Source organism: Chenopodium quinoa, unplaced genomic scaffold, assembly GCF_001683475.1.
Source record: "Chenopodium quinoa cultivar QQ74 unplaced genomic scaffold, ASM168347v1, whole genome shotgun sequence".
NCBI lineage: Eukaryota > Viridiplantae > Streptophyta > Magnoliopsida > Caryophyllales > Amaranthaceae > Chenopodium > Chenopodium quinoa.
In genome coordinates, this window is record NW_018745248.1 from 1,541,816 (window position 1) to 1,565,414 (window position 23,599).

The 23,599-nt window shown below is 36.1% G+C and overlaps 1 protein-coding gene across 2 annotated transcripts; it reads left to right on the forward strand.

Moving 5' to 3' along the window:
- The first annotated feature begins 13,682 nt into the window (after positions 1-13,682).
- Positions 13,683-23,314, forward strand: LOC110711237 (F-box/FBD/LRR-repeat protein At1g13570-like). Of its 2 annotated transcripts, none has more exons than XM_021889615.1 (5): positions 13,683-13,909; positions 14,887-14,979; positions 20,998-21,836; positions 22,067-22,222; positions 22,453-23,314. In XM_021889615.1, exons 3-5 carry the CDS (start codon positions 21,030-21,032, stop codon positions 22,735-22,737), a joined length of 1,248 nt encoding a protein of 415 aa, XP_021745307.1. In that variant the 5' UTR covers positions 13,683-13,909; positions 14,887-14,979; positions 20,998-21,029; the 3' UTR covers positions 22,738-23,314. The 2 variants fall into 2 exon arrangements, with proteins under 2 accessions (XP_021745307.1, XP_021745308.1); XM_021889616.1 differs by having other exon boundaries at positions 14,890-14,979.
- Positions 23,315-23,599: the final 285 nt, after the last annotated feature.

The following is a 23,599-nucleotide window of genomic DNA, read 5'->3' on the forward strand; positions in this document are numbered from 1 at the left end:
TAAATGACACTCATCAAATTCCCCCAAACTAAACTTTTGCTCGTCCTAAAGCAAAACAAAGCAAGAAAGAATAAGGATGAAAGACTTATTCAAAAAGAAAAAGAAATACATGAGAAGGGAATATACACTAAGACTCACTAACGTAGGAATCACGATTGTTTTTAGCTACAACAAGCCCTTTAAAGCCTAAATTCACCTGTGAGGATGGGTGAGGTCTCGTAAAGGTTTCCTAAGAGCTTAACCTATAACTCTCCACCAACATACATGAGGCAAACCGCAAAAAGTAAAAGAAAAAGAAAGAAAAGCAAAATCAAAACCTTTACGAATTGTACTTTACAAAATGACTACACGTCAAATGAATAAACATATTTCTTAAGCAAATAGGGGTATGCACGTTCCAAAATATCCGAGGTTGATTGAAACATAGAATATGCTAAGCGTAGAGAACTAGTTATCACAATCCACCTTCATCTTATTCGATCTTACCGCGTTCTCCCTATAGTCTCAAATCTCCCTTTAATGAGCATCTCAATAGCTCCGCGAAGGAGCCGGAAAAGAATATATTTTTGGGCTACTCGACATCTTGACTTTGCATCCCCTCTCTTTAGGCTTTAAGTCATAATGCCCTCCCTCGATATGTGACTCAACCTCTAGGTCGAAAGGTCTTTCCCAATGGTTGTAACGTAATGGCAAAAAGGGTGAGGGTAGGCTTAAAATTTTAAAATTTGGCGGTATTACTAATTAGTGAAGCAAAGGGTGATCAAACCATCTCCTCATAACCAAGCAATCGCAAAACAAAAACAAACTAACACCCCCAAGCTTATTCAAAGCTATAACCACAATCATATATACAAAAAGCGTAAACGCTTCTCCCCCAAGCTTAAAAAAAGCATTGTCCTCAATGCTTGAAAAGGGAAAAAGGATCATATCAAAATATTTTTGAATTTTCTTATTATTTTCAATTCTTTATTTTTTATTTTTTATTTTTATTTATTTTTTTTTCATTATCCTCAAAACAATAGTCATCGCCTTTTTTAACTATGGACGGCTCTTACAACTTTGCATTTATTATTATTTCCTTGCCTTTTTTTTTAACTTTGGACGGCTTTTTTCCATTATTCATTTGCCATTATTCACAATATATACAAAAGACAAGCTTTCTTACAAATAGAATCAATATCCAACCTTATATACCACAAACTAAAAAAAAAACATGAGCATTTACTTCACAAAAACCAAAAATGGAACAAAAAGAAACAAAAGGCTCAAAATTCTAAAAATGTGGCTTGAAAAGAAGGGAAAAGGCTCAAATGGTTAGCAAGAATCCAAATGTAAACCCAATGAACTAAAAATAAAGAATATTAAACCTATAAAAAAGAAAAATTACCACCCTGAAAAGATGCCTTTGTCCTCTCTAGATGGTAGAATTATGAGTCAAGATTCAAGATTAGGTCCGCAATAGTCAAGGATCTATGCCGCTCATGCAAATAAATGTTGAAGGCTTGAAAAATGATGAACCTCGCATGAATGTAGCAAAAACTCACTATAGGTGTCAAATCGACTATATGAAGAACCTACCAACATGCCACAAACAAGTAGAATCCGGTTTCATGATCCCCCTATTTCTTAGACATGCTACCTTAGCATACACCTATCCTAAAGTCAACCAAGCATATTCTCAAACCGTGCATACCATTACCACTTAGGAAGATGTTCATTCAAAAACAAAAATCGGTTGTAAATAGTCCAATTCAAAAGAAAGACAAAAAAAGTGTCAAATAAAGCCTCAAAACATACCACAAACCAAAATCAAGAACAAAGAAAAATAAAAGAAAAGAAAAGAGAAAAGGAAAAACATAGATAGAGGATGAGTAGGAAAAGAAAGAAAGGAACAAAGATGCAAGTATAACACGTAATTCCCAATCAACAAACAAGTGATCAATTGACAATATCGCCAATGATCCCAAACACTCTAGGTGTTACAAGCATCCATCCTCGAACCATTCAACTTCTCCTAAAACTAATCCTAAACTATGCATCCAAGAAAAGAAAAGAGATAAATTAAAGAAAAATAAGAAAGATCTCACTGACTTCCGAGCAATGCTAATAAAAAATAGGCGATAGAATCGACCACCTTTGTTGACCTCCAAAGACAATAGCATCATTATCAAAGCCATGTGAGAAGAAAAGTAGAAAAAGGAACTATATACAAAGAAAACGGTTAGTAAATTCAAAACAAAATAAAATAAAAAGTAACTACGAAGAAAAACTAAACTAAACTATCAAAAAGCAAAGATAAGAAAATAAGAGCTAAATAACCAACTAAACACCTAACTAACTACAAAGCACTAAACTACAAAATTGGGATTCAAGGGTTTTGATTCATGGGATTTGGATATTAGGGGATTGGATTTGAGGGAGCAACACATGCATCATCATCAAGGAAAAATTATCACAACAACAAGATCAAGAATGAGAGAAATAGGCATGAAAAACAAACACCATCAAAGAGAGATCAAGATAGAGACCATCATACAAAGATGCAGAAGAAAACAAGGTAAGATCAACAACAAATAGGCCACCGAGACAAACCCCTAGGAAAAGTAAAGTTCCCCCAAGCTAATCATAAATACATCTCAACATCCCATCAATACAAAGCAAGCACACATAAGATAAGGGATGGAGGCAAAATGCACAAAAATGAGAGAACTAGCTACCACTACCACTCGGTCCGGCGCCATCTTGGTCATCCCTATTATAGGAAAACCCGGATGGGGGACCATAAGGATCCCATCCCCCGGTGTAACCGGGTGGACAACCATAGTGCCCCTTGAAGTTAACTTGCTGCCATGGGGCAAGGGGAGTAAATTTCTTGGGAAAAGCGAGTGGTAGTGGGTGCTCAGGGTGCACATAGGGGTAGTTAGGATCATCCCTATAGTCGCTCCCACCAGGAACACAATAATCATAGTTACCGTGCTCATCGGGGAATGAGCGAGTCTCGGTGTTAGACCCCGGGGATCCTTGCCAATATGGGTACATAGGTACCCCACACCTCCAAAAGATGGTATAGAACCATGTTGGGGTGGAAAGTAGGGGTAGTTAACCGGGGGAGTGATGTCTCCCCGATTAACACCCGCATCATACAATTGTTGTTGTTGAAGAAACATACCTTATTGCATATCCGAAATTCCCCTCATTTTAGTGTAGAGAGCCTCAAAATCTTGATCGTACATACCCTCCAACCGGATTTGCATTCCCTTCATTTGAGCACTAAGGGCATCCAAGTCGGAGCTAGCATATTGGTGTTGTTGTTGATGTTGTTGTTGTTGTTGATGCGGAATGTTTTGTTGTTGATGATGCTCTTCTTCTTCTTCTTCTTCTTCTTCTTCTTCTTCTTCTTCTTCATCATCATCATCATCATCATCACCATTCCACATCTCTTAATCATCATCATAGTAAGGAGGGCGGAGACTCGAGGGGATATGCCAAATATTCGCCAAATTCTTGCTGTGGAGAGAAGTCAAGGAGGGGTTAGGGAGATAACACCAATGCTTGTTATCCCTAAGCCAATCGAGCACCTCGTCATCATTGTTCTTTACCAAAAAATGACTTTGCTTTAATTGCTTGATGTCGAGGTAGAGAGAATCAACATCTCCCATCGAAGTACAAGATGGCAAATAGTGATCGAGCTCAAGGTTAGTCACGAGCCTTGTGACCATACTACCACATGGAATCTCGCCAGATTCCCTATCTTGCAAACCTTGGTAATACTTCACAAAGGTGTACCCCAAATTTAAGCGACCTCAGTATTCCGTACGAGTAGCCAACCAAAGAATCTGAAGCTCTAACTAACTCATTTTGCCCAACTCTTGCTTCGGGAATACCAAATACCCCAAAAGTCGATGGAGAACTAGGAGACATGATTGGAACACCTTACTAATCTTAGCATACCGAGTCTTAAAGTCACCACACTCGGAAATGACATCCCAACATGAGTTTTGATCATACTCATTGTTGAAAAAGAGTTCAGGATCCAAAATATCTGAATTCGGATCAAAGTCAAGAGTCGTATTGGACTCTTCAAGAGAATGATAAAAATGGTTGTTAAAGAGTTGAAATCGAACTCGGTAATTTCCTCCCTCAACTACAACAAGATCCACCATAGCCAAAAAATCCAAAGTAGGTTGAACATGAGTACGGAAGCTACGGCTCACAAATGTTCCCCTACGGAGGTTGTTGAGCAATTCCCTTAGATCTTCATCAATTCCCAATTTGATCATATTCGGTTGGAAGTAATGTCGAGAGGGTTTTAGGGAACGATTATCTTTTAGTTTGGTGAACCTTGCCTTTTGGATTGGGTCGGTGATTCCTAATTTGGGAATAGGAGTAGGTTAGCAAGGTTGTGAGGTAGAGGGGGTAGGAGTGGGTTCTTCAATGGTTACGTTGGTCTTGCCTTTCTTGAGAAGGTATTTTATGTGTTTAGACATGGTGATCCTCTGAAGATATTAACTCAATAATCAATTCACACTACACCACAAACACCACAAAAACACCAACCAACACTTCAAGATACCACAATCACACTCCTTTACCAATACCGCTAATCAACAACTTACTACCAAAATCAAACAATCTCAAATTTTCTCAATCACCACCAATTCAAATTAACAATTGCTTCCCAATCAATCACCAATCACAATGAAACCAAAAAACAATGCTCATCAAACCAATATCATATTACCAAAAATCCAACTTCACCAATTCTCAATAAATTTGCACAAATTTGCTACAAAAAAATCAAACAACACAATGTGAGGCAATAACAATCAATAAACAACATAAATAATCATCCAAAATTCAATATCAATCATCAAAATCACCAAAATTCATACCATTACTATTCACAACCATGAACCATCTAATACATGCAACTATATGATATAATAATGCAATTAAGAGTAAGAGAAGATGATTATACCATACAAGGAGCAAGATTGAACAAGTTTTGGCCACCAATTCTCTCAAAATCGAAAAACCCCAAATTGATTCAATAATGGATGAGAGAGATTGGAGATTGAAATGGATGAATGTAGTGTGTTTTTTTGTTGAATATGATGAATTTGCAGAAGGATTTCAATGTTTTTTATGAAATTTGGTTGATTATGTGATGAAATTTGATGAGAGTGAGTTAGGGTTTGTGCGGTTTGTGAGTGAGTGAGAAGTGGTACGCTCGAGTGTGATAGGGAAGAAGGAGAAATGAGGAAAAGAAAAGGGAAAAAAGAAGATAAGGCATGGCTACTGCAGGGGTGCGCGCCCGCACCCGCGCCAATCAGAACTTCATTCTTCTTGCTTCTTTGGTGCGTTCACATGTGGGCTCTTCGCTCAATATCATCCCGGGGCTATTGAACCCACCAAATATGACAGTTTCTAAACATGTTGATAGTGGGTTCAACATCCCAAAATAATGATAGCACCACAATGAACCCACCAAGTTCAAACTTTCTCCAAATTTTAGCACTATTTTCCGTATCTTACCTCACTAATATTTCTTACCCTTTTACCTCAAAATTCGATAAAATCAAATATGATCACATCAAAAACCGCGAAACACCTTCCCATTGCTCGTGCTCATTTGAATTAATCCATATCCATGAATTCACCCTATAAATTCAGAAGAAAACAAGTGAAAGAAAGGAAATAAAAGAAAGAAAATTAAGAAAATAGAAATCAAAAGAAAAAGTTAGAAATCTCCGGGATGCCTCCCGGGAAGCGCTTGCTTATGGTTTTAAGCTCGACCCTTCCTCCAAATCATGGAGGGTCAAAGGACACCACTTTATTCAAAGTGGCAGAAGGTACAAATTTCTCTTCAAGTTTTAGCAACTCCTCATTGTTGCTTGATGAAACTTCATTTCCTTGAACTTCAAAAACAACTTTCTCATGCTTCAACTTCAATCTCATTCACTTCTTCCTAGAAGCCCTTACCTTCTTCTTGGCCTTGTTCCTTCTTTTAGACGATTTAACACCATCCACATCCATGGAACCATCCTCCTCCTCTTGAGGGTAAAGCTCAAACCAATACGGAATGTCACTTACCTCTTCGTCAATAGCCTTTGATAGCTGCTTTTTCTCTTCACTAACTTTCATGCAATCAAAACTTACAAGCACATCATCAAAAAGTTCATGAACACCGTTAGTTGAAGAATTAATCACACACATATTATCAAATGAACGAAGGGAATTATCATTTATGATTCCTTTCACAAAAGACAAGGATTTATGCATCGGTTTTAACTTAAAACTTTCGTTTTCATTACCAACTCTCAAAGTGATATGGCCTCCCTTAACATCTATTAAGGCTCCCGAGGTAGCTAAGAACGGTCTCCCTAGAATAATAGGAATGTGGTCATCCTCTTCAATTTCTAGCACAATAAAATCTACGGGAATTGTGAAACCACCTATTATAAGGGGAACATCCTTAACTCTTTCTTTTGGCAACGTAATGGATCTATCGGCCTATTGCAAGGTCATGTTCGTAAGAAGAAGTTCTCCTAGCTTAAGCTTCTTAAACATCGAGTAAGGCATAATGCTAACACTAGCACCTAAGTCACACAAAGCATTTTCAAACAACTTACTCTTGATTTTGCAAGGAATGGAGAAATTACCCGGATCTATCATATTCTTTGGTAGGTCATTGTGAATAAAGGCACTATAACACTCACCAAGCTCTACCGAATCTATCTCATTGCACTCTCTCTTGCCACTCAAGATATCCTTAAGGAATTTGGAATATCTAGGCATTTAGGTCATGGCTTCGGTGAGAGGGATAGAAAGATGGACCTCCTTCAACATGTCAAGGAATCTCCCAAATTGTTCATCTAATTTGTTCCTCATAAATTTTTGGGGATATGGAAGGTCGGGTTTTCTCACTTCCTTTTGCACTATCTCAACACTCTTCTTTTTATCATGGACTTCCTCTTTGCTCATACTCTTTGACACATCTTTCTCTTTTTTCTCACTTGAATCACTCTTCTTCTCATCCTCCTCACTATTCCTAGAAACTCTCTATTGAAGCACTTTTCTACTCTTTGTGGTGATAGAATAAACGGGTTTCTTGGGATCAACTGCTAGAGAAGGTAATGAAGAAGGGATAACACAATCTTTCAAGGTGTTGGCTAGTTGAGTGATTTGGGTTTCAAGCATCTTGTTGTGTGTAATCATCTCATTAAACTTCTTTTCACTCACCGACATGTAAGTGTTCAAAATCTTGGTTTGGTTCTCGGTGATCTCTTCTAAGGTATTCTTGGAAGATAGGGGTTGAGCATAAGAATTATCACCATTGCCTTGAGGTCTTGGAGAAAATCCAAGTGGGGGTCCCCTTTGGTTGTTGTTTTGAAAATTTCCCCTATTTTGATTGTTCCAATTACCTCGGCCTTGATTGTTGCCAAAATTTTGGTGTTGGACACCAAAACCATGAGATTGGCCTTGATTTCCATACCCTTGGCTTTGGTTTTGATTACTATAACCTTGATTGTTATATTTACCTCAGAAACATTGAATTCCTTGGTTCCTATAACCACCATTGTTGTAGTTATCAAAACTACCTTGTTGGTGAGTATTCCTATTCCCAAAATTCCTTGGACCATCAAATCTTTGTCCATTATTATTATTGGAAACAAAATTCACTTGCTCACAATCATTGTTTTTAACATCATCACAATTATCAAAAGCGTTTGACAATTAGAAGAGTCATAAGACCCAAAAATATCACAAAAGACACAATAACTTGGCATATTACTTGAGGTAGAAGAAGGAGTAGAGTAGAAGGTGTACCTATCCCTTTTATGTGGGAGGGAAGAATTAGTGCAATCGAAGAGGCACTCTCTAGCTTGGCTTTGATCAATGTCATCTCCTTCCTCAAGTTTGAGATTTGGGAAGACAAGTTATTGATTGCATTAAGATGATCAACCGAATAAACCGTTGAGCCACTCTTGCTTATAGATTCTCTCTTTTCCTCTTGCCAATCCATGTAGTGACGAACTACATCCTCAATTATTTCTACAACCTCTTCTTCGGTCTTGTTCATAATCAGGCCTCCGGCTCCGACATCAAGACACGACTTCCCTCGGGGGATCAATCCTCCATAGAAAATTTGTATGATTTGGTAAGTCGGAATTCCATGATGAGGACATTCTCGTTGATACTCCTTGTATCTTTCCCAAGCCTCATACAAACTCTCACTAGGCTTTTGCTTGAAACTTTGGATTGGAGTTCTTACCTTGGCGGTCTTCTTTTGAGGGTAGAAACGGAAAAGAAACTTCTTAGCGATCTCATCCCACGTTCTCAAGGAATTAGGTTTCACTTCCCTGTCTAACCATTCCAAAGCCCTACCGATTAGGGAAAACAGAAATAGATTAAGCCTTATGAATTCTTGAGAAACCCCATTAACCTTGATGGTATTATTACAATACTTATCAAACTCTTTGAGATGGTTTAGTGGGCTTTCATGCTTGGCACCACTAAATTTCCTTCGTTCAATCATTGTTATCATTGTCGACCTTATCTCAAAGTCATTGGTGGGAGTTGTTGGTGGAGCTATGCCACTCTCAAATCTATAAGCACCGGGAGTTCCCAACTCCTTTAAAGAAACTCTTGGATTAGCTCCAATGCTTACTCGATCCTCCTCTTCTCTTTCTTGATGAATTTCCTCTCTTGAAGAGCTTGGACTTGAAGAATGATTAGCAAACCTTATCCTTGTTATTGCTCTCTCAATTTCCAGATCAAATGGTACTAGAGTCCTTCCTCTTATCCTATGCATACAAAAACACAAAGCAAATATCAATAGCACGGCTACAAATGTAGCCTAAAGAGAAAAAAAAATCTTTTTGTATTTTTGAAATTCGGTGAAATAGACTCAACAAGAATAGCAAACAACTACGCCATTCCGCGGCAACAACGCCATTTTAAACAAGGGTTGAGACTAGGTCGTTGGACTAATCTTCCCTAGTCCAAATAAAATTTGTAATCACTCAACACACCCTTATAACTAGCATAGGAGTAAGTTGAGGGTCGAACCACTAGGAATGGGAGGTGAATGCTACTGCTAAATCTAAGATATTTCGAAGAAGTGACATAAGGTGTGTGTACTCTAAACAACTAAGGAAACGAGATTAAAATCAAATATATCAAACACTAGGTTTAGGATCCACATATGCATGTAATGTATACAACTAATTGAGATTGGAATTGACTAAGTCGAGTGTTGCGAGGGAAAATCAATTAAGTAATTAAGAGAGTATGGTAGGCTAATCTCCTAGAGGGCAAACTAGCACCAACTAAGAGAGGCTCTTGCTAGGAACTTCACAAACCAACTCATTCAACAAATGCAAGCCACAAATCAATTTTCTGTATCAATATGAACTTACAATGCAATCTAGTGCAACAATCAAAGTTAGCTACACCTCAATCAATCACACACATGCACTTAATCAGTCAACCAATTTAATCACTACATCAACTCCATCAATTTCCCCCAATTAGCATCAATCCATTACTCATATATGCTTCACCATTCCCTTAGCAAGAAACTACTCACAATCCATGGTAATCAAGATCAAAACTAAGCTAAACAACAAATTCATCATCATCATATTAATCAAACTAATTCAATCACAAATTCAACCAAACTTGAACAATCAAGAAAACAATTGAAATCAAAAGCTAAAGATTGCATTAAAGTAAAAGAAATACTTATAAACTTTCTTCAAATCAATGGAGAAAATGCTTAGAACCATCAATCTTCATTCATCAATTAAGAGCTTCTCTCTCTACAACATAGAGTTTCTCTCTCTACAAAATGATCTAAAATTTCTATTCTAATTCTCTTTTCCAAAACTTGCTCTAAAAATATAAGGAAAGTCTATATATAGTAAAACTAACAAAGATAAATTAGTTAGATCGTCCAAAATAGACCCGTACAGGCGGACCATCTTCAAGGGGGAGCGCGGCCGCGCATAACTGGGTATGAAACAAAGACTTTGAGAGGCGCGCCCGTGCCTGGGAGCAGGGTAGTCTCCTTCACCTTCGACTTGCTCTTCGTCGTGCGGTCCACTTGACGATGTTGATGAACACGGAAGGATACAGTCTTCAAATAGCCTCCACATTGTGTTCAACACAAAAAATGGTGTACCCACCGCTTGCATGCACGAGCTAGAAGACTTGGACTATACACTCCTTAAAACTTGAACTTCAAATGGTAGGTAAGAGGCATCTCAAACGATGTAAAACTCTGAGACTCGATAATCTTCGAATTACGATCATAACCTGAAAAATGAACGAAAAAAGCAAATAAAAGAGAAAATAACAAAATAAACCAAGAAATGCATAAAAAAATAGAAATTCAACTAAGAAAATGCAAACTAAGAAAATAAAGAGTAAAACTAAGGAAAAGCTAAAGAAAAAAGCTATAAAATAGCATGAATTCCACCCTAAAGAGAACCAAATGAGTGCCATAAAATGACACTCATCATGATGATGCGAGGGTTACACAACAACCTGCTAGGAGAAGAGAAGAATCACACATTCGATGGATTGCTCCCCTAATTAGTTGGCTTGCTCTAAATACGGATGGTGTTGCTAGAGGAGCACCTTAACCAGCAGGATGTGGTACTCTAATTAGGGGCTATAGTCAGAGGTTTTTACATGGATTCTCTCTTAAATTGGGGGATTGTAATGCTTACATAGCTGAGCTTAAAGCTATAGAGTACGACTTAGAGTTGTCAAAACGAATGGATGCTATTAAAGTTCAAGTGCAATTGGATAGCCAAACGGTTGTAGCAGCTTTGAGGAATGAAAAAGTGCAAAGAGGTCAAGGATATCATATTATAAGACGATGCTAGCAGCCAATTGAAGAAACTAACTGGCAATTACAAATCGAACATGTCTATCGTGAAGCAAACTGGGCTGCTGATTAGCTAGCAAACCAAGGTGTCGTCCAGAACACCAATATTGAGTTGATTTTATTCCCTCCTATTGACTTTAGGACACATCTTACATGAGAATATTGTAGGGGTGGCTTTTCCATGTTTAAATTCTGTTTAATTTTTGTTTATTTAATTTCCGAGGCCTCGCTTGTCATTTGCAGCAAAAAAAAGGCATTATGTTAACTTTAGTTTTTTTTTTTTTTTTTTTTTTTTGACAAAGGTTTAAACAAATTACATATTAATAGAAAAGCAAATTGAAAGTTGTGTTGCTTCAACCGCTATTTGGTGAGCTCTATGAACTCGCCTTCTATCCGCCTTATGAACATCGCAGTATCTAAAAGAAGCCCCGAGCCGCTTGATTTTGTAAATGGTCCAAAGTAGAGTAATGTCATCTTGTTCATTACCTATAAGGAGAGTAACCAGATTATAACAATCAGTAAAAATGGTGACTGATTGAATATCCGCGCTTAAAGCCCAACGAAGGCCATACAAACAATCTAAAGCTTCCGAGTGTAACGTCGTAGTACATAACCCAAAATTACTGCAGCCTCTAATCCTCTGATCCGTCACGTCCTGATTATCCATGCACCAACCCATCCCTGCTATATTTGAATTTGCAAACCATGAACCGTCTATTTGGATTGAAATCATGTCTAGTGTAGCAGCAAATTCCCCTCAAATGCGCCGCATAAAAACCCGGTGGCATTGTGCCGAAAGGAGCTAAGCGAGGAGTGTGGAATGGTGTAATAGTAAGATCACCCTGTATAAAGAAAGTATGTGATTGAAGTACTTCCAGAACTTGCAAAAGGATTGGTCGAGGAGGTGAAGAATCTAAACGAAAAACCCTGTTATTCCGAAATAACTAGAGACTCCAAAGAGTACCAATAAAGGTACTAATACGGGGACTTGAAGTCCCATCCTGAATAATGAAAAGTCGGATATAATATTGGGTCCAATCTGTAAGAGAAAGGTCTCCATTGTATTTTGAGTGGATGCCAAGGCTTCCACCCCTCCATTCAATTCTTGCAATAATGCAATTCCTAAATAGGTGAAAAAAATCTCCCGGCTCTGTTATGCATAAATCATAGTGAATATCTTCTATGGGAACTCCTCTATGGCAAAGTTCTGTCTTCACTACAAGAGAATTTTGTAATAGTTTGCATAAAAACAACTTCCATTTTGGCTGTATCTGAAGGGACCAAAGAACTTTCCAGAAATTATCAGGTCGAAAGTTGTTGTTGTAACATTACATATCCAATTTTAACATAATATGTCCCTGAAGGAGTACGAGTCTATTATTAAAAATCTTGTTCTGTTTCCACCGGTGGTTCCATGGCAAGTATTGTAGCCGCAGAATCTGGTTGGAAGCAGGACCTGACCTAAGCAGCATCCCAAGATTTGGTATGAGGATTAGAGAAAAAAATTAACCATCCAATCCTTTGAGACATGATTCGGAATTCCTGGTTTGAACTCTGGAATGGTACCGTTAGCCCATTTGGAATATCCAGCGATAATAGAAGCTCCGTTGCCTACTTTCCAACCACACCCTGTAGAGAGTAAGGTATCTGCTCTTGTAAGACCACGAAGGCTGTAAGAATTGCGCCCTGTAAATCTGTGCAGAGAAAGGGGACATTTTGTAAGGAATTTGGTGCGAGCACCAAAGACTCTTGAAACTAGAAGTTGCGGGTGCTTCACAAATCTCCAAACTTGCTTCATAAGAAAATCTTTAATCAAGGTTGAGATACAGCAAATTCCTAAACCACCCAGGCCTCGAGGAAAATGCAAGCTACCCCTATTGACCTAGTGCATTCCTTTGTCTTCTGAGTGGGACCAGAAGAACCGTGCTAGTAACGAATTGATTGTATTAGAAACTGAAGCCGGTAGCTCAAAGCAAGAGAGAACATGAGAAGCAATAGCTACCAGAATAGAGTTAATAAAAATTAACTTTTGGTGTTGAGAAAGCCTAAACATATTTAGATCATTTATTCGTCCAAGAATCTTGTCTATAAGAAACTGGAAATGATCTCTCTTCCTAATGAAGAATAGGTGTGCCAAGATGATGGTTAAACTGAGGCACTTGAGTCATTCTGAAGATCGATTTGAATTCATCCTGAGCAAGAGAGGTGGTATTTGAGCTGAATTTAATAAGAGACTTTGACAAGTTAAGTTCCTCGCCCGAAATCTTAGTAAATCGGTTGATGATTCCCATTATGTTAACTTTAGTTTCGATTTTATGAGATTTAATATTTAGACTCTTAAAACCGTGCAAATACTAATCTAGTTTTTCCTAAAACATACTGTATAGCCTTCTGGCCCGTGCGATGCACAGGTTATTCATATAAAATTGTATTGATAGATAAGTGAGGAAATATCAGTAAGTCATTATAGGGTATAATATGTAATCGGAAACATGATTAAAGAAATTAAAATTTTGGAACTTTAATCGAAAAAGAGGTTTAAATAGAAGGTGGAAGGGCTAAAATTAAAGAGAAAATAGGAAAAGATTGAATTAAAGGGGAGAGATGAAGTGTGTATGAAAGATGAATTATAAGTTTAATGAAAAAAAAAATGGTGTAATAAAAAATTAATAGTGTAAGATGACATGTGGCACTATGGTTAGAGAAGTGTAATAAAATGGATGGGACATATGTCTTTCTTAATTTCTTGGTTATAGACTTATAGTTTTTAATAGTAAGTATAAATAAATATAGATATATAAGTAAAATATTTGCTATTAAAAAAAAAAAGTAAAATATGATCATATTATATGCGTCACACCTTCAATTATTATTACAAGTATACATTTTTGATTTAGAACCATTCACGTTTACGCTGCACCCCCTTACCTCTTTATCTCTCTCCTCCATTGAAGCTACTCTGAAATCTCCATTGAAATAGCTAATGATTTTTCTCTCATGAAGTAATTTTGAGTAAGATATCTTTTTCTTTTCTCTTTTTCAATTCCTTTTTTTGTTTAACAATTGAATATCAATTTCTCAATATAGTGTTAATCATTGATTTAATCATCACTATAATCAATTTAGGCTTTTAGGGTTCTTCAAAGATGAAATATTACACATATTTGGGTAAAATTACTGAAATCATATTAGATTATAATGAGCAATCTCGTTGCTAGAATTTTGCTATTCATTATGTGATTTTTCGAGCCAGCATTGATAATGGTTATGATTTTGGAGTCAAATTTGGTTTCGATGCTTACAAGCTTTTGTTTATGCAACCCTTTAACGTAATCTGATGACGAAATTTTGAAAATGTACCTTTTTTTTTCCTTCTCCCTGGTTCCGGGGTAGCCGCCCCGCCGCCCTGGCTCAGGGATTGTTCTGGTTGTTCTTAGTTCTTTCTTCAATTTGAAATAGGTTTGGCTTGAATCTAGGGTTTAATTTCACAGCTATCGTTAATTTAATTGTCAGTGTAATCAATTTAGGGATTTTCTAAGGTGGATTATTGATTGGCTATGTTAATTGAAGTTATGATATCTTATAATGAGTGATTTTGTTGCTTGAAGTGTTGCTACGTGCAAATGTACATTGGTTTTCGTGAACGAGAATCTTATTGCTATTGCGTTGCATTTTTTCGAGCCTAATTGAACCCATTAACCAAGCTGAAAATTTTTTAGTCTATTTCAGCCTGAGCATTGTGTTAGCCGGAGAATCCCTCATTAGGGTCATTACGGATTTTCGATGCTTTACTTGTCCAATAGTATTGTAATGAATGCATTAGTGTTGTTTTAATTTTGAATAATACCTTTGAATTTTGTTTGAGCTCTATTGGTTTCATCTCAAAGTTCAATTTATGCTATTTTAGCAGTTATTCTCTGCTTTCCGTGCCTCTTTTTTCTGTCATAATAGAACTGCTGTATTTACTTCACTTTATGTCCATGTTGCAGTAGAATTTGGAATTGATAAGCATTGAAATGGAAAAGGGATCACCGAGCTTGCTTAGAATATTTCATTAGGCGATTGCTTATTGCAACACTATGGTAAATTTGAGCTTTTTTCCTAATTAATGTCAGCATGCATATTTTAATTATGTTGTTTTTATGAATTGCTTCCCTTAAATGAAGATTTATGTCTTTGATTATATATGTGCAAATTTGTAGTTAAAAGAATTAAAAATAAATTATGGATTATATACCAAAGAATTGCCATTAAATGAAGTGTAGAAGCTGATTTGACTAATAGGGGTTCTTTGGCACTTAAGCATATTATCTTTTAAGTATCATAAAATTATTTTGTATATTTGTTACTGGAGCCCTTTAGGAATTCTTTTAGTTCAATATTAGGGTCCTCAAATATTTAAAGGGTAAATCTATTTACGCAATGTCATATTTGAGTACTGTAGTTGTGAGCTAGTGATCATTGTTAGGTTCGTTCTCTTCACTTTATTCATATAAAATATCAATCAGTATCTTAACAAACATATATACTACCTCCGGTCTATATTACTTGCAACTATTTCCTTTTTAGGCCGGTCCACATTACTTGCAGCTTTCCCATTTCTTTCCTTTTTAGTAACTTTTTAGTGGTAAAATTACCATTTTACCCTTACTTTTATTTTAAAACACCCTAATTAAAAATTGATTTTTATCTAATTAGCTTAAACCCTACATTAATTAAGTTAACTGTTTTCACCAAAATCAACCCCTTTCCATCTAATCAGCCACCTTTAGGGAAATTTTAGCCACCTTCATCCTCCTTCGTCTTCCTCCTTATCACCATTATTCATCAAATTTCTACATTTTCTTCCTCATCCCCATTTTTTTTCCTCTCTCCTCCTTCAACATGTCGCTTGATTTCAGCGGCGATTTCTGACGAGTTTCATCAGATTTGAGCGGCGATTTCCTTCTGGTTGTGGCGACTTCCTTCTGGTGGCTATGCTAGGAAATCGACTGTTGGGTTTGTGGGTTCGTGGATCTTTTGGTTCGTGGGTTTGTGGGTTCGTGGGTTTGGTGGTAGGTGGGAGGTTACTGCGCCTCGTCGGTGGGTTTGGTGTGGTTCCAGATCGTTGGAGGGTTTGGTGTGGTTCGTCGGTGCTGGGTTTGGTGGTTGATGGGTTCGGTGGTTTCTAGGCTCGTTGGGTTTGGTGGTTGGTAGGTTCGGGGGTCGTTGGTGCTGGGATTGCTGGGTTCAGTGGTAGGTGGTTGTGGTGGTCGGTGGGTGGTTTTTGTACAACTAGGTGGTGCCGGTGGTGGTGGGTAAATTAATATAAATTTAGTTGAATTTGTTTTTTTTTTTTTTTTTTAATAGGTTGGATTAAAACATAAGCATATACCCTTATCTTTCATTAATCATGCTTATGATCTTTTGCCTCGGCCTCCGCAAACCCCCCCAAAGTTGCAACTAAAGTGGACCGGAGGTAGTATATTAGAAAATCAGTAAAGATTCATTAGTAAAAACAATTCAAGTTTAGTAAAAACAACTTACTATCAACATCCACTTCAGCAAAAAAATTTCAGTTTAGGATATAAGGCGAAGAGAACAAGGTCTTAATGTTAATTAATCACTGATCATTTGTATATAATTTAAATTCTAATAAAGCTGATGGTTACATGATAGCAAATTGAAGACAAGGGATCTTAATTTGTTATGATATATGATGGGACTCGTGGGAACCGATTAGTTCCTTGCCTAGCTACTAAGAGCCACTGTAAAACGTGCAATTTTGTAATGAAATTTGTGGAAATCATGCATTAGTGAGTCATTATGGGTTGCTTTAAGGGGCCACCATTAAACAATTTGCATCACTTACAAATAAACATGAAAATGAAGCTATTGAGTACTCCTTCGGTCCTTTAGTCAGATAACGGATGTGTTGCTCTCCATTTTTGGCAATATCGGTTTATTAGAGAACAACAAAATATAATATGTGCTAGGTTAGGAACAATGGTTAGTTACTCGCATCGAAACAATGCTCTATGACATTTGCCTTATTTATTTATTTTATTTTATATATTATTATTATTAGTATTATTATTTCTTCCGTTCCCCTAATATTTAGGCAATCTAACAAATATTGCAACATTGTCATATTTTCACATGTTTCTCTCTATCTCTCATCTTAAATTCCGTGTCTTTCCCTTGTTGCAATATTAATGCAGGAAATATTATTTTTATGATAATTCTAAATTAGTGAGAGACATATTTTTGGATGTTTTACCACTTTGTTGATGCCAAATTGTGTCAGAACAGTGTTCTTAAACAGATTTTTCATTGCCATTTTAAGTGATCTACTTTTTAGCAATCATATGAACATGGAGCTCAAATTGAAAATAATAAGGATAAGTCCATTGTACCCACATCATTTGGTATTAAAGATGAATATGCTAAAAGAAAAGAACAAATTCATATCTTAAAAAGTCGGGTTTGAGGGGTCTTGTAGTTGCCGGTCAAGATACTCAACTCATGTTTATCTGTTTTGGTTTAATACTAAACTGAAAGATAGCAAAACATTCAACCATATTCTTTATGAACTCATCTCTTGGATATTATTCAGCGACTCCCTTGAAGGGTTATTTGACTAACATACTACCTTATTAACTTGTGGAACAAATCAGGCGTATTTCATTATTTAAAAAAAACAAGAAGCTTGGTTATCTCATTAAAACAATGCACTAAATAATGCTTTGCTTTCAAGCCCACTTTGTGTTATCAAATGCTCTTCTTTTCTCACCAAACTGATAAGTTGACTTGTTGTATATGAGTTTTTTTACAAAGCAAAATCAAATTAGCTTCATTAAATGTCATGCATCGAATCATGTGGTCCAGATTGTGACTGGCATGATCATGATTTCTTGATTAAATTCAATCTCTGATGTGAAAAACATGCTGGACATGATCTCCCACAGGAACAAACTGATCATTTATTTAATATGAATACATCACTAATTCACTATGTTTTCAAAGCCTCGACAAGATTCCATCTGAGATAATCAACAACAACAGCAGCATCAAAGCCTTAATCCCAAATGGAATATGACATCATCATCAAATATAAGAAATGTTGTAGCTTCATAATTAGTGTTATAGCGTGTTGCTTTATAAAATAAAGTACTCCCTTTGTTTTTTTTTTAATGCATCACTTTGATTTTTGTACTGTTCACATATCTTTGACTTGATTTTTTCACCTCTATAAAATAAATAAATGTTATTATATGATATATCATTAGATTCTTCATAATGTCTAGTTTCATAATATAATTTTTACTAATTAACAATTAAAAGTATTAATGGTCAAATTTGCGTTTCGGCAAATGTGCCGGTCAAACTGATGCAAATAAAAAAAAAAAACCAGAGGGAGTAGCATTGAAATCCTTATATGGTTGTCAAAAAATAAAATAAAAAACATGTTGCTACTGTAGCATTGAAATCTTTATATAAAATAAAACCAGTCTACTATCGTAATTGCTAGCATCAATGTAAACTACCTGTTGTGAACTGACATAGCTTTGACAGATTTAATGGTATTGATTTAATGGGAAATGAAGATGATTATGATTGATAAACTGGAAATATGAACATGTAACCAATAAACACAAGCATTCAAGAGGCTGTACCCTCCCAAAATACAAAATAAAAGTAAATGATAACTCCAGTCAACATTCATCATAATGATCTCGTCCTAAACTTTTTTTTTATAGAGCAAAACTCACAGCTTGCTTTCTTTCCAAGCTAACCCTAACAAACTTATTATGCCCTTCCCCATAGGTCTGTTCATTACTATAACATAAATTCATTGTTATAGTAGAATTACTAATGTAATAATTTTGAGTCTCCTATTCTATTACTAAGAGCCCTATTATCTTTGCCTTAAAAGTAATATTCAGCAAAACTTTGTTCAAATTGTTAAAAATGTGTTTCAACAAGTAACAATACTCTGTTTAATAAAGTAAATATTTGTTTTAATTATTTAAATTTAGTAAATTTAAATAACAAGTATAACTGTTAATCAGTAAAAACAAGTTCTAATCAATAAAAATCAGTTTCAACAAGTAAAAACAAGATTTATTTAGTAAAAATAACTTTTTGTTTAGTGAAATAATTTAAATCAATAAAATGAGGTGAAGATAACAAAGATGTAAGATTTTTAATTTGAGTTGATCATGCTTATATTGTTGGGGTTACATATACGTATTTGCTGCCAAGTGGATGCTTAATCTTCTAATTTTGTTTAGTGCTGAGTTTGATTCCTAGGACTACCCTTTTGTCAACAGCTAAGGACCTATCTCTTCCTTTGGTATCATGTGCAGCTCTGATGGACAAATTATCTTTGTTTAAGGTTTCTAGTCACTGCTTATCACATCATGTCCTTGAAGTCTTTTTGTCAACTAAGAAACGGAAATGGGTATGGTCAATTTACAAATCTGTAAGCTTTAAATAATAAGCATGCAGTCTTTTGGTCTGTAAGACGTCCCATGCTTATCCAATTGACTATACCTTTCCTATGCTATTAGGAGGGACAAATTAGCTGGAAAGTTGCTCTTAATGCAAATAACCAACAATTTCATGTGTGTGAATCTATAGTTTAAAGCAAAGTAAATCTCTTCATCTGTGTCCTTGTTCAATCCTTGGAGCTTACATTAATACTAACTGAGTTATGCTTAATTAGGAGAACCTGTTGCAGTTATGCCAAAATAATGGGGACTTGTAATCCATGTGTTTAGTTTATCTGCATATATGTGTATCCAACCCAACCTCCTGCAGAACCCCTACCATTAAACCCAAAATTTGCTTACAAAAATGCCAATGTTCAACTTAATATAAAGCGAGATTAAAATTTAAAATGCAAACTGGATTAAATTACAAAATAATTTACTAATAAATGTGCTTTGAATGCTTGTTTCTTGAACTTTTTTTAACCGAATCTTTACCTTCTAAGTCACATTCCTGTAGTTTCCTTGCCATTGATTTCTGTAAAAATCCTTTGAAAATATATCAATTATAGGAGCAATCATCGTCCTTCATGTACAAGTACTATTGTGAGTTGGGGGAGGGAGACCTACATCCGATCCTTGTCAAGTACTAACTTTATATACTGTGCATGCATCGGTTTTATTTTTAACCACCAAACATACCAATTTGTCGTGCCTATACAAATGGGAAGTGCACAACGGTGTTTACTTGTAGTGCCATCTTGTTATCCTACCTTTGATCATCATTAGCTTTCTTCTAGTATCATACAATACAGTCCTCCAAGTAACCTCCTCCTCACACGTGCAGCCGTGCAGGGAGTCAGGGACCCTTCTTTATTAGACTATCATCAGTTTAAAAGTTTCACGGGATGCATGAAGCAACAGAAATAGACTTACAAAAAGTTACTATACCAGAGAAACCACTGATTTCCCATAAAAATTTGGGCTTTAACCTTTTTTTTTCTTTTTTCTTTTTACATGAAACACAAAATTATTTCTGGCAACTAGTAATTAATAGATTTTACCTAGAAGCTGATTTAAATTTGACCTGGCTTGAATGTATAAGCTGGCTTGATTTTAGACGAGTTGACCCCGGTTTTCAAATGCAAACATCTAAGGCCAGTTCTTGTATAGGATCATTAGTATGTTGGTTGTATCTTATAGAGCAGTATCTATACTTGTTTTGAAATTAAACAATTATGTAAGATCATGATGTGAAAATTTCACCAAAGAATCTACCATTGTCGTGAATAAGATCATGAGTTCATGATAACCCCTGGTACGGATATCCTTGTGACGTTGCTTTAACACACTAGAGCCAGTCATTCTACCTAGTACAACAGATTTTGGTTTACATGCATTTGATCACACAGCATTTAATGCCCGAGGGGAACTACACTTGCAAATGAATAGATTAAACATTTGGTATCTCAGTTGTCAGGTTGTGCTTTTTAATTTAAGATTCTATGTTTGTGCTAAAGAATGGATCATATCTCTAGTGTATGTATGACTGTATACTGCTACAACAGTATATCTGCTTGATTGTGTATTTATTGGGCGTTTTCATGAGTATTGCTTCAACTATATCAGAGAAGAAGACAACCCCCAAGGCGCTGTGCAACATGCAGAATCAATCAGATAGACTAAGCAACTTACCAAGCCATATTGTTGATGGGATTCTGTCTTGGTTGTCCATTAGAGATGCAGTTAGGACTAGTATTTTATCGAGCAATTGGAGGTACAAATGGGCTAGTCTACCAAATCTCATATTTGACAAGGACTGCTGCCCATTTAATGATCAAGCTATAGCCAAGAGCAAACTTATCAATATCATTGATCAAGTTTTGGTACTTCACACTGGCATAATACAGAAGTTCAAGCTATCCCATAAAGATCTTCAAGCTGTCGCTGATATTGACCGATGGATTCTATATGTATCTAGAAGCCCTGTTGAAGATTTGGTACTTGAAATTTGGAAGGGTCAGAGGTACAAAATGCCTTCTTCTTTGTATTCTTGTAAGCACTTGCTTCATCTGGAGCTGTTCAACTGCCTGTTAAACCCACCACCAGTTTTCAAAGGTTTTCCAAACTTGAGGAGCCTTGATCTTCAGCATATTACCATGACAGAAGACACATTCAAGAATCTGATTGCATGGTGTCCCTCACTAGAGAGGTTGACATTGATGAACTTTGAAGGTTTCTTCAATCTCAAGATTAATGCTCCTAATCTTCAGTTCTTTGACATTGGAGGTGATTTTGAAGATGTTACTTTTGAGAATACCAACATGTTGTCTATAATTTCAATTGGTTTATATATCAATGTTGAAACTGAGTTTAATGGAAGACAAAACCATCCAAGCAACATGTTGAATTTTTTCGCCTGCCTTCCTCATATACAGAGGCTTGAGGTCCAAAGTTACTTCTTAAAGGTATGTTAGTCTCATTATCGCAACTCCCCCCCCCCCCCCCTTCCCCCTCTTTACCAAAAAATGAATCACGTTTGGATAGATGTATGAAAGTTTTTGACATGGAACCTTATTTTGTATTACAAGCTTACAACACCTCTCAGTTTTTAACTTCATCTTTTGAATCTTACTGTTTCTATTTGTAACTACCTGTTGCAGAAATTTAATTGTTCCGTGTCTTTGAGATTTTACAGTATTTAGCTCATGGCAATGTGCCAAGTAGACTACCAGTTCCATGTCTTGATCTGTACTATCTCTCCATCCGTATCAACTACTATGATATCAAGGAAAATAAGACAGCTTTTTGTCTGTTTAAAAGCTCTCCAAATTTGTCCGAACTTGAGATGCTGGTAAGTGCCTGACTTTGATTCTAAACACACCCCTTCTCCCAAAAGAAGAATGAAATGTGGAGGAACATTTATGTATCATGCACAAGTAGCAAATCAATTAAATTACACTGTTTTTAGGGTATTAAATATGCTTAAGACTTGTGTCTTCAGAGCTACTTTTATGTAATGTGCCTTTTTGTGATCAGGATTTTGTTCGAGATTGAAACATGGTATGTTTTGACTATTTGTAGGCTAGGTATGAGGAGGAATCTATTGCAAACACAGGAACAACCTTTTGGGAGGAAAAACTTCAGGCCGAATGCGTGTTTCACCAGCTTCGAGTAGTTAGAATTATCGATATTTGTGCGACTAAACCAGAGCTAGATTTTGTGAAGTTTCTGCTTGCAAATTCTCCTGTGCTTGAGAAGTTGACTGTTAAACCGAATAATGCTGATGGAGGACTGGAATTGCTTAAAGAGCTGGTGCGGTATAAGCGAGCTTCTGTACAGGCAGAAGTCATTTATATGGACACCTAGATTGTGATTTGTGAAAGATCTATGTACATACTTCTGTAAATAGATAGTAACTTTCGCTTGAATTTCAATTATGGGAAGAAAGCAAAAATCAAGGCCAGCAACAAACTTGTCGACCATGGCATTGTAGCCCCAATGATAGTGGTGCTGACTTGTAGCATGGTTGAAGGAAGTTGCTCTTAAAGTTGAGAACTGTAGCTTTACCAAGCCATGAACATGGCTCAATTAGGCACCAAGGTATCATGTGGGGATGGGATTTAATTTTTAGCATCAAACACCCAAACCTGCAGGTGTGGTTAGTTGTCGATCAGTCCAGTTTTTAAAGGCCATAGACATGCTCATACATGATATTATTTGGCATATGTTGTAATCAAAAACTATATTATCTAGTGGCTAGATCTTCTTTGAAAGTATCCAGGGAGACAAAAATGGAAGGAAATCACAAAACAAACATGGATTTTTTTAGTCTTCATTATCACATTTTGAGGGTATTCTTTACTAATCTCTGTCTTGAAATTTTTGTTAAAACGCTCGGGTGCACAATGCACCTAATGACATTTATATATCTAGAAAAAAGATGCACTTACATCATTCCCTTCATACGTTCTTTTAGTTAAATTTTACTTAAATTAATGAAATTTGAAATAGACTATATAATCTTAATACGGATTTTTCACCAAATATCACTGATTTATACCACCATCTTTTTTCTAATTCACCAAATACCAATCAGTTTATACAAATTATCACAAATTGTCTAATTTCTTAACAGAGGTTAGCCTGCCGTTTGTGTTATTTTACTAAATTGCCCTTACTTCTTTAATGGCGCCATTTAAACCATTGACTCTCCCAAAAAAGCACTATA